General features: G+C 39.2%; 1 protein-coding gene and 1 long non-coding RNA gene across 9 annotated transcripts in view; one reads left to right on the top strand and one right to left on the bottom strand.

Moving 5' to 3' along the window:
• EXOC6B (exocyst complex component 6B) overlaps positions 1 to 12,312 on the bottom strand; it is a 1,580,787-nt gene that overhangs the window by 1,016,190 nt on the left and 552,285 nt on the right. For both annotated transcript variants that reach the window (XM_078674493.1, XM_078674492.1), the window contains exons 12-13: positions 10,553 to 10,624; positions 7,064 to 7,161 (exon numbers count right to left, since the gene is read on the bottom strand). In XM_078674493.1, coding sequence (XP_078530619.1) covers positions 7,064 to 7,161; positions 10,553 to 10,624 — 170 coding nt within the window. The remainder of the gene's footprint in view (positions 1 to 7,063; positions 7,162 to 10,552; positions 10,625 to 12,312) is intronic.
• The window catches only part of LOC144817728 (uncharacterized), an 891,613-nt gene that overhangs the window by 441,011 nt on the left and 438,290 nt on the right, over positions 1 to 12,312 (top strand). The gene's annotated exons all lie outside the window — the stretch shown is intronic.

The raw sequence follows: 12,312 nt of genomic DNA, 5'->3' as shown, positions 1-12,312 counted from the left end.
CATTCCTTTTCGTATTTGCCTGCAGCCCAGTTGAACTCTTTACCTCTTGATCTTCGCTTACTGATACCTATATCTGGTTTAGAAAAAAATAAAAACCTGGCATTTCTCTGAATAATGCTCCTCCTGTACATGATCCAATTCAGTATGTTTCTCATTGTTGAAAAGATAGGGAGCCTACTAGCACCATGATATCCCCATGGTGATCAGTGTTGCGCTCATAAATTCTGTAAATAAACAGAATGAAGCGAAGCAGTATATGTAGAAATCTGGTCTGCTCACAAAAAGTTTCACAACAAGGGTGGGGAGAAGGAGTTGGCTCTCCTTTTCCCATGTTACAGATCTCTGGATGAGCAGAATGGTTACTTGAAGTTACTAATGAACTGGTGGTTGCTCACTCGGAGCTGGCATGTTAGTAAAGGAGTGGACAGGAAAGAAAAAACAAATGATAGGGAAGGTGAAAGCCTGAAAGTAGACTTCCAGGCTCATGGCATTATACCTTTTAGTTGTCACTGGACAAGGCTGGGATCAGACCTGGATATCTAGACAAGAGTATGCTGAATGCGTGTACTTCATTGAAAAGTTCTGTGGAGCTACTGTGGCCCCTTTTTTAGTTCACAGGCCAATTGCATGTGAAGTTTGAGCATTTCTTGCTAACGAGCGACACATCCACAGACCAGGAGGCATTTAAAAAAGTGCTAAGTTTAAAGTTGTATTGCACATATCTATATATTGTGCCTGCCATTGGCCTAGGAATGGATATAGGTGGACATAAGTGGATATCAGTGTCTGCCGGATAGTCTCTCGATGTGATCATCCTGAAGGTCACAAGGGCAGACTTATCCTGCATAGATAACAGGGTTGTGAACATCAAATATAATATCTGAAATTAATAAATAACTAATGAGGCATTTCAGATACAGAAATTTAGAACGTGACTACCACACAAACCCCATATATTCATATAAAAAGGGATATGGAAGAAGGGGTCCAGAAGTAAGTTGTTCTGCATTATCAAGGCCACCGAAACGTGCACAGACCATGAGTTGAATTCCCTGGCCAAGACATATTTATGGAAGACTGGAGAGGGGTCTACTTCATTGTTTTTTTATGAAGACATTAAGCTGGGATGGGAGTATTGCTTGGAGTATGTATGAGTGAATGTTTTGTATGAATGAGAGATTGGTTGGGTTTTGTGGGTCGGTTTTATCCATTGTGGAGCTTGTTGTAATTGTCTTTTTTATGTCAGTTTGAAAAAATAATCGCATATGAAGGACGTGTGTTCATGTTATTCTTATGAATTTTTCATTAATGATGTAAGCTAAAGAAATTAAATAAAAAATTTTTTTTAAATTACATTGGGTTAGCAATGATTGCAGATTGATTCTTTATAAATTAATAGGTTGGGGTGGAGCTTAACTGCGGGCTAAGATGGCCGTGTAACCCGGGAGCCCCGTGCATCGGCAGGTGGGTTTTCTACGGCTACAAACCATCCTTTCCGTTCCACATCAGAAGAGAAGCTGACGCCAACGGTGGAAGGCAAGAGGAACATGTAAATACCTTTGGCTGCTGTATTTGACTCGTGTTTGGGCTAAAAACATGCCCGCTTCATTTCTCCTCATGCCGATGGCCATTTTGTATTGAACTCATTCGCTGTACAACGTTCTTCTCTCGCCCGCGATGTGGACACTACTTATCTCAGAGGGTTTTTTTGTTCTCCACCGTTTGAGTTTATGCTATACCCAAATATATTTTGCTTTTTAGCGCATAATGTATTTTTAATGACTTTGCTGCATCCACTGGTCATTATCTGCATTTGGTCTCTGCATTGAAGTGTCTTTTCGTTCTGTGCTGTGGTAAAGACAGAGGCTTGCATTCATCCTGGGGAGAGGATGTAGGCTTATGGCTAGAGCGGTCGACCTAGGAGCTGGGGAACCGGGTTCGAGTCTCGGTAACGACGCTCAACATGCTGTGATTCTGGGCAACTCACTTAATCTCCCCATGCCGAACAAAAACGAATGTGTCCTCATGTAACGAAAGTGGTGCTCATATAAAGCGCTCTGATACCCGATGTCTTGGGTCTAGTTCGCGCTATATAAAACTCTAAAAAAATCAAATAAAATAAAAAGATTATTAGGATTGTATTTCTGTCAGCTTTACCTTAATTAATAGTTTTAATATGGGAGATTCCACAGAAGGCTGAAACATGTTGCAGATATAGGACCATCATATCATCGCACCCTTATAATATATTTTATCCTTCCCTCCCACTCTGCTAATAAAGGATACTTTTAGAGTGAGTGAGGAATGTTGTGAACTTGATGATGAAGCATGCCACTACTAGAGTGGGTGAGGGTTATATAAAGAAAAGGTTCACTTTTCCCTTCCCACCCCTATAAGTGGGTGTGTTATCACGCGGCATACCATTGGTCCTATCTTAGCCATCAAGGAACGGGGGGTCTCGTTCTCCAGAAGGGATACTTTTTTGTTCAGTAAATATTGTCCTGACCTTGTTCTTCTCCAAGAGACTCACCTTACCAAATCTGAAGCTGTAAAGGTTAAACGTGAATGGGTGGGTTTTGTTTTTGTTTCTCCTCCTTCTACTAGGAAGGATGGTGTCATTCTTCTTTTTCATAAGAAATGTAAGTTGGTAACTATTTCCCAGGAATCTGATACGAGGGAAAGATGGCTTATGGTTAAATTAATTGTCAATGATATCCCTCGCATTATTTGTAACACTTGTGGCCCTACTCAACTAGATAATTCCTTTTGGCCTACTATCTCCAAGAAATGTTTACATTTTGCTGATTACTTTTTCATTCTAGGAGGTGACTAATCAAGTAATGGACCCTTTTGTTGATCGTCAATCTCCAGTTAAATATGTACCGCACTAAATGCACAGTTTAATTAATGTATCTCTGCACCACATGTCTCCTTTTCTAGACTGGATTATATTTTGGTTTCTATGCTACTTTCCCAGAATCTTATCTCCTCTATCAATCCTATTGTGATTTCACATCATGCCCCCATTATTACAGATTTTGATTTGATCCCGGTATATTCCAAATCCAATGGATGGAGATGTAATAACTCTTCTGCTTGATCTTGCTTTTTTTTCAAACATGTGTGAGGAATTCTTTAATATTCATTCAGATTCCAACGTCTCTCCTCAACTACTGTGGGACACTATTAAAGCTACTGGTCATGGTCACGTTGTTTTTGTTTCCAAAAAAGAAAAATGTCTGTGCTAAGCAGCATCAAGTCCATGTTATCTGATATTAAACGTCTAGAACAAGAATATTATTCTTCCTCTTCGGCACCAAACTTACAAGAACTTATCCGGGCAAAACTGAAATGCAATAAGATCACCATAGATGGCGTTTCCTCCATTATTCTTCGTAGTAGTGCTGTCTATTATGTGGGTCGCAAAAAAATTGGGAAGCTTCTGGCTAATTACTTGAAGATACGCAAACAACGTTTTACATTAGATTCCATAACCACTGACACAGGCATCTCTGTTTTTCAAAGACAGTGAGATTTTAGCTGAATTTGTAAATTGTTATCAGTCTCTCTATACACTTGAATCTTAACTCCATCCATCTCAGATTGATACTTATTTGAATGAAACTGAAAAATCTAATAGTGTACATACAGATTTTTCAGATCAGGAAACTGGTATATCTTTGTTGGAGATTCTTCCAGCGCTTCAATCCCTTAAGAAAGCTAAAACACCAGGACCTGATGGGTTTACGGTTGAATTTTATCTTCACTGTTTCTAAATCTTTACTTCCCACGCTATTACATCTTTTTCAATTCTTTTTTAACTCAGGTTCTACTAGCGGCACTTTTTAGGAGGCCACAATTTTTCTAATCCATAAAGAAGGCTGAGACCCAGTTTTTGGGAAGAACTATAGACCAATTTCATCTGTGAACAGTGTTATAAGATTGTTGCCAGCTTCCTGACCATATCCGTCTTGAACCTAACTATCTCCAGTTCAGGAAACAGCTGAAAACCTTTCTTTTTCCTTGGTCAGTGATGACTGATAAGGTGTCACAGGAAACGATGAGATGCCCTTGGGTAGCCATGCGCTATACAAGTGCGTATTCATTCATGCGCTATTCAAGTGCTAATTTATTCATTAGCATTGCGTCTCATAATTGGTAATGAACAAGCAGGCTTCATTAAAGGTAGCCTTAAGTCTGATGATTCTGGATTGTTTTTTAATGTTCTCAGCAAGACCCTGTCTCTCTCTTATCCTTTGGCAGCTATCTCTATTGATGCAGAGAAAGCTTTTGATTGTATAGATGAGCGCTTCCTACCTAAATCTCTGACCTGACATGGGCTGGGCCCTCACTTCATCTCACTCATCTATTTACTTTATCAATCCCCTATGACGCCAGTTTTGGTTAATGGGAGCACTCGGCTATTTTCCGTTAAAACGTGGAGTTCATCAAGGCTGTCCGCTATCCCCTCTTATTTGTTTCGGCTTTGGAACCTTTTCTTTCTCGTATTAGAAATAATGCAGAAATTAATGGTTCCTGATATGGAGATAACCATCTAAGAACCTCAGCACTTGCTGGCGAAATATACTCCTTTTCATATCTAGTCCTGAGCAACCTGTACCGGCACTTCTCCAGGAAATAGCTGTCTTTTCCCCGATTTCAGGCTATAAGATCAATTCAGATAAAACTGAAATCCTTCCATTTACCAAGTTCACCTTTAGCCAACATTTCAGTCCCACAGGATTCCATTGGAATTCTTCCAGATTAAATATTTGGGCGTCTAGTTTACCCCTTCCATTAACGATTCTGTTACGGCAAATACCAATGATTGTTTAGATAAAATTGATAAACTTCTTTACTCATGGAACCCTCTTTTTCTCTTCTGGTGGAGTCATTTGGATTCCATAAAAATGATTTCCCCATAATTTTCTATTTCCTTTCCATGTCCCCTGTATATATACCTGCTACATGAAAAAAAACTAGATTCCAATGTATCTAAATTTCTTTGGAATAATAAGAAATCAAGAAATTCTCTTATCTTCGCAAATCTAAGATAGAGGGTGGTGTTACCTTTCCAGATCTTCGTTTATATCATAAGGCTTTTTGCTTAAGACACGCTTCTAGATGGATTTCTTCTCCAAATAATTAGTTTCTTTAGTCCTTTATGGTTGGACATCAAATGGTGTTTCCTATTTCCACATAATGAGGTTTTATCATTCTCTTCTAAAACGACCTTCAGTGCTTCCCCGCTACTTAAAAATACTTGTATCATCCTAAACCCTATCAGCCACAAATTGTATCTCGTGTTTCGCTTTACATTCTCCCCTTTGGAATAACAATCTCAACACTATTAATAATAAATCGTTATTTTGGGCTTCCTGGAGACAAAAATGCATAATATGGGTTAAAGACTCATTTTCTAATGATGATCCTCTTTCTTTCACTCAATTTCAACAGTTATTTAATTGTCCTTGCTCTTTTTTACTGAAATATCTTTTCTTAAATGTATTCTTTTAGATATCCTAAATTCATTACCCGACCTTCCCTCTTCTTCATCGCAGCCTTCTCTTGGTTTGATTCTTTCTCATTTCCCTGAGGCTTTACCTATTTATAGACTGCTGCGCTCTTCTACTTCCATGAGACTTACCTCTAAAATAGAGATTAAATGGGAGTCTGATTTGGGATGTACCTGGACTATTTCTTTTCAGAATAAGTTATGGGATAAATTGTATAAACTTACAGAACAGCCTCTACCTCTCAATCATTGTTTTTTATATATCACAGGTTGTACCTTACCCCTTCTACAATAGCCAAGTTCTCTGTGAACACATCTTCAACATTTTACTCCTGTGATTATTATAATGGGGATCTCATGCACTTATTTTATTGTCCTCCTGCTGCTTCCTTTTGGGCAAAGGTGTGGTCTCAGATTACCTCTAGTGTTCATTTACAATCCACATTATCTCCCCTGACGCTTTCTAGGTAGTTTATCTGAAGATATCCATTCACCCTTTATTAATTTACCGTTGTTAGATCTTATGTTGGGTTTGGCGTTTTAACAGATTTCTATTAACTGGAAGTGTTCCTCGAGCCTATCTTATACAGCTTGGTGGTATTATGTTTGTCATTATCATAGATTAGATACTGCTTTCACTTCTTTATACTGCCCTACTGTTAACAGAGAGTTGAATTGGTCACCCCCGACTTCTTTTTTAGATAGTGTTGCTCATAATTCTACTAATTGTATTTCTTCTGAAAATGTTAAGCTGCCATAAATATTATACTTTTCTGCTCAATTGTATTTCTTATTTTTTGGGGGGGTCTATATATTGTAACTCAAATTCCTCCTGTTATATTATCTGATGTTGTCAGAATTGGTCTTCTTTTATTAGTTTTCCCTTTCCCCTACCTTCCCTTGTTCCCCGATATACTCAGAAATTGCTTCTCTTCTTAATGACAAACTTGTGTGCTCACTTTTCATCTATATTGACACTTATTATTGTTACTGGTTTTGCTCTTTGTATTTCTCAATAAAGCTGTTTTTGCCTTAAAAAATAAATAAATAGGTTAGCGGGGTTCTGTATGTTGTCCCCTGAGCATGTTATGCCTATTGGGGGGACCCTTAAAATGAATAGTCAGAATCTTGAGCTTTCACTGCTACACAGAAAAGTTAAGTTAGAAGAACGCCCGTCATATATAATGCCTTTTCTTACATCTGCAAGTCTCCATTTTTTTTACGTTTTGTCAAATTTATTTGGCAAAACATGACATTCTGCTTTCAGCACAACACACACTGCCACATGTTCAATTGTTTTATTTTATTAATTGCATAATACAAGTGTAACATCTGGTATAAAACACATGGCGCAAGCGTTTTCTATTTTATCCTTTTGAAAAACAAAAACTTTAACACTACTTCCTAACTGTTCTTGCTTTGTTCTTAAAATATGAAAAACCAGCATCCTTTTCATTCTAATATGAATGACTGGCCAAGCTATTGTTCTGTGAGTTAGCGGAGATATACAAAACTAATTGTGCATCAGTAAACTACACAAATATTTACCTGAAAACTCCAGCCCACTTCTTCAGTAGAATATCACTGTATTGATCTCGAATTTCCAGCAGCATCTCAAACAGCTGATTCACAGGAAAACCATAGCACTATGGATAAATCGCAATGGTTTATTATTCCTCAAAGTAAAGTTGTTCATGTGCAACGCTGTAGTGTTATTTGGTTTACAAGCACTCTTTGCAGTTGTAGCAATCAAGTATTACAAGGTGAATTAGTGAGAAGTCATACCATGACGCCATACTTTTACACACCCATCCCCTGAACCCTCTCATACCAAAGTGACACCAGCCAAACAAGATAGGCGGGGAAGAGTTAAGTCAATCTGCCTCCTTCTCATAGATGTATAACTTGCTTTTCACAAAGTAATTAATACAGATGCGTTTGCTGGCTTCTAAGCACTGTAAATAACTCACAGAGATCAGAAAGGTCTGTGGCTGGCACTTAATATTTGTTTGAATCCTCTGTAAAGAGCTAGCTTCTAGGCTGTGAAAAGTAAAACTTCATTATTAGCTCTGTGCCCTTCCACAACCGTAAACCGACTTGTGTTCAGTTTTGTCTTTAACACAGCCAGACTAAGGAGATTCCTATGGTGAGTTCCAGAGCTGTGGGCCTAGCACCCAGACTGACCTCCCTCCAGTCCACTTACTTTGGAAAGTATCCTGTTTATTCAGCTATGGGATCTTCAACAGAATGTTTCTTCCCTATGTCACCTCTTTTGTCTGCAAGACTGGTTAAATCTGCAAGCCGTCTCAACTAGCTATCACTGACGTGTACTCATTTAACCAATATTAAGCCTCTGTATGCCCAACATATGCAATACACATCTTTGTTTACAAAACAGCTGATGCAGCTTTGCAAAGGTATGCCCCTTGAAGCTTCATTATTTTGAAGGAAGAGGTAGATTTCTGGTGCACTCAGGGACTATGTGGATGAAAGTCTGTGGAAAATTCTAACAAAATATTATTTGATATCATATTCCTATAGCCCGCTGCCAGGGGACTATAACTCGGGTCAGGGCCTTTAACAACAGGCGAAGCCCTAGGCAGAGGGTTATGAGGCTATACTGTAGCCTCATAGCCCACTGCCAAGGACTATAAAGGCCATGAACCAAGTGAGTGCCTATCTCAAGCGAGAGGGCCTTTAACAACTGGTACAACTGGAGGCACAAGGGCTTTAAGGTTATTAGAAAATTCTGGCAGGCTATTGGGAACTTATGCAGACGTAATCGTAACTTCTTGGGCTCGTTTGTGCACTGGCTGAGCACGGCTGATCCATAATTTAAGCATTACTGCGACGAGTGCCTTAGCCTTTAATGAGGAAAAGGTTGGGGGTTCTGGCTGTTGCGGGTGCAACACAGATTGGTCTGGCCTTACATGCCTTAAATTAATGGAGATTACTATTGGAGTGTATGTCATCAAAAGTGTCAAGAATGTATAAAAATGATATTGACTTTGTATCTCTGGATGGCCGGCTAGCCAGCCAACAAGCAATGTACTGCAGTTTGTGTTACTGTTTGTTATCTTTACACAAAATGCAAATAAAAACATTTTAAAAAAAATAAACAAAGAAGGTTATTAGAAAATCCAACCCACTGAGGGTAGAATGCTCTAAATTTAAAATGGACAAACAGAAAAACAAGCAATTGGAATGGTGGAGGAGAGGGCTTATACCAGCCATTTTTAGTCCAGAGTCACTTCATTGGAGCTCTCAGCATTCCAATGTTCTATAAGGGATAAAGAAACCACTGCTGTATATTGCAAGTCACCGAAGAGTTCCATAACCATACAGAGGAACGAGTCCGAAGGTGAAATTCCTTTATAAGATTATGAAACTTCTAAGTAATTTGCAATATCCTTATCATGTTCAGCAAGTGGCACTTTGGCCCGTATAAAACATGGTCACACCACCAACTTTCCCCCAAACCACTTTAAACTTGGGGAAGAGCGAGCATGTTTGGAAACATGATGATTAAAAACGTCTAGTGCAAAATTAAACACATCTAAAACCTGTTGGATAGTTGTTGATGCAAACCGATATTAGAAACAGTTCAGGTCAGTTTCTTTTCTTTTTTAAAGTGCAAGTAGCTCTGAATGTGTTGAAACATGCAGAAAGAGTCTAGCTTTTCTCTTACTATCTAAAGAGTGCCAAAAATAAACATGTTCTCTCTGCTTGTCATTGTAAGCTAGAAAAATAGGGCAGAAGAAAGAAAAGCAACCCTCTGAGTTGGTTGCCTTAAACAGCTGCTTCAATTATGCTCCAAGACCTGACCTTCCTTTCCAATCAGTTGCTGGCTCTGGCAGCAGGCGTTGTGACGTCAAAACTTAATTGTAATAACATAATTTTCGAGTTCTGACATCTCTTCTTTATAATTGGCAACTGAGTGCGTCACAAGTCGCCCATTGTTAAGAAATTAGAGACATGCGAATACACAGGGTTTACAGAATCCCATGCATTATAATTATATAAACTTTTTAAATTCTTACTTTTATTTTATATGGACATATTTGTACTGCGTGATGGAAACACCAGGCAGCCAAACAAATACTTTCCTTAGAACAAGAAGTATGTTCCTAAACCTAGATGTATTGATTTCTCAAAGTAAAATGGTAAAACAGTTCAGAGCAAAATCTTTTGTCACTCAGGATCAGAATGAGGGTCTGACAAAAGGCAGTTAGTTGAACAACAATGAAAATAAGATACTACTTTAGCCCTGAAAATATTCCATACTCTACCAATGACCTTATCGTTTGGAGTACAGCTATACGGGGTGCTGGGAAAAGCTGCAATTTATATGGATCCCTTTTGGTGTAAAAGGTATCAGAACAGCAAGGGGTTACGGCTTTATAAAACAGAACAACAAATAGAAATAGGAAGCAGTCAAAGTATCTGCTACAAAACAACCAAATAGGATTAACCTATGAAACACAACAAACAGTGAAGTGGTGTCAACCACACAGAGGCAAAGTAGTCCTGACTTACACAGGTAGAAGCCAAGCTGATCAAGATTTAAACTCTACAAATTAGACACCTTACCAATGTGTAGGCCCTGGTGAGTCAAGAGAAAGGGGTGTTAAATTGCCGCCCTATTAAAATGAGTTCTCAACTAACAGATTATAATAAATTTTTACCTCAGTACAACCCCATGGCGCCTTTTCCATAAGACAAACACAAGGAGATGATGGACAGAGTGCTGAAACTTTTCAGCCACACACTCCCAGTCACAAATCTGGGTTGAATCCATCATCAGTCTTTAGCTCACTTTGCCACCCCAGTTTGGACCCAGCCATTTGCAAATCAGGCTTGACCCTGTACCTCAGGGGAACAGTCCAGACCGAACTGCCAGGCCAGGTACTCACTGGACCGGAAACAAGCATCCTGAGACAAGTTTTGGGGAAAAACCCATCATCAGCCAGGCTAGCCTTTTCCATAAGAGACAACTGTGTTTTGCAGTAATTCTCATATGACTTTGATAGTCCTTACCTGCAGAGTGTCTGCGAAATAAACTATGAGATTCTTCAAATCCAGCATCAAGTTAGGATCAGAGCAGTAGGACTACATAAGGGAAGAAATACATAAATTAGACAATGAATTGGAACACACCGAACAGTCTAATCTGCTTCTTAATTCAAAACAAGTGACAAGGCGGTGGAATTAGCCAAGGTATACTGGAATACTTTCATGAAGGGAAATACTTCTTTTCTTGTGAGCAGATTGAGCATTTTAGGATCATTTTAAATTATGCTTCCAAGCCACACCCCATCCAGTCTTAGAAACAAAATATCCACATTGCTTGATGGCGGTCAAGCAGGTGACAAGGAAATGCTCTCACCAGGGCAGCCCATCAGGAGGCATTAACATAGGTTTATGCTAACAAAAGATAATGTTTACATCCAATTTAATCCGGGGGATAAACACCACTGACGCCACTGAAAAATAACTGGAAATGCCTACCATCAATCCTTGATTAAAAACAAAGATAATTCAATCTGGAGCCATATCACTTTCACGTTCTTGTTGACAAGAGTCACTTAAAACCTAAACAGTGACATGTCACTTGTATGCAGTGTAACTTTTATATATATATTTTTATTGGGTTTTTTAGAGAACGTGTACATTAACAATCAGCATATCTTGCTGTTACATGCAGCAACAGGAGTTGTTATTCGTCACATAACAATGGCAGTTATTATATTACAGCTGCTAATTCAGTAAGTACATTCATCCGACAATTTACATTTGTTATTCTTGGGTAGTAATATAGTACATATTTAGTACAGTTGGGTTTTTTGTAAATTCTACTCAGAATATATTGCTTTTTAAGGTCAGTTCAACTTAGACAGGAATGGTGGGCTGTATATGTAATATTAACTGGCCCCTATAGGGAGTCAAACTTGGGTTTGGGTTGGGTTGCTCCCGCACACTTACTACTTACGTATGTTCTCACGAGTGTGCCGTCTAATGCGCCTGTTGCCTTGGCCTCTGTTTTTCCAGCATATTCACGCTTAGGTGAATGGCGCGTAGTAATTTTTCGACTGGTCAGGTGTTTATGTATATCTTAAGGGTACAAGTTGTGTGTGCAGTGCTAGTCAATCGGGTCAGGTGTCTGTGAGGACTGGACTGGCGGGTCCGATATTTGTTGTAGCGCTGCCATGATTGACTCCCAGCTTTCGGATATGGGTGCTTTTCTGAGATCCATGATTTCTTCACGTTTGATTGCTATGCCTTCTACCCAGGCTTGTATGTGTGGGGGGTCAGGCGAATTCCACCTCTTTGTGATTAACCTCTTGGCCGTGATTATGCCCAGATCCAGGAACCTGGAGGCGACTTTAGTGCTATGTGCCCTGCGGAAGATATGCAGTAGATATGTCTGCCAATCAAAGGGTATATCTCTCTCTGTGCAGGCATGGAGAGCGTCCGCCACTCCGCTCCAATATATATTAAGGCTGGTACAACACCAGAGCATGTGTACTAGGTCTGCGTCTAAGTCGGCACATCTAGGGCTGGCGGAGTCGGCTCGACAAAAGTAACTGTTAATGTTAACTGGCATTAAGTATGCTCTCTGTGTGATGAAATATTGTATTTGCCTAAATCTCATATTTCTAGGGATACGAACCGGGCCAGCTAGTGCCTGTTCATATACGTTAAGTGCTATGTTGCCAGTCACATAATTGGGCCCGCATTTCTGCTTTGATGACATGTTGGTTTGAAAATAAATAAAAATTCTTTAAAAAAAAAAAAAA

Source organism: Lissotriton helveticus, chromosome 2_1 (genome assembly GCF_964261635.1).
Source record: "Lissotriton helveticus chromosome 2_1, aLisHel1.1, whole genome shotgun sequence".
Lineage (NCBI taxonomy): Eukaryota > Metazoa > Chordata > Amphibia > Caudata > Salamandridae > Lissotriton > Lissotriton helveticus.
The sequence above is the reverse complement of the archived record's forward strand: the minus strand, read 5'-3'. Positions and strand labels throughout refer to the sequence as shown.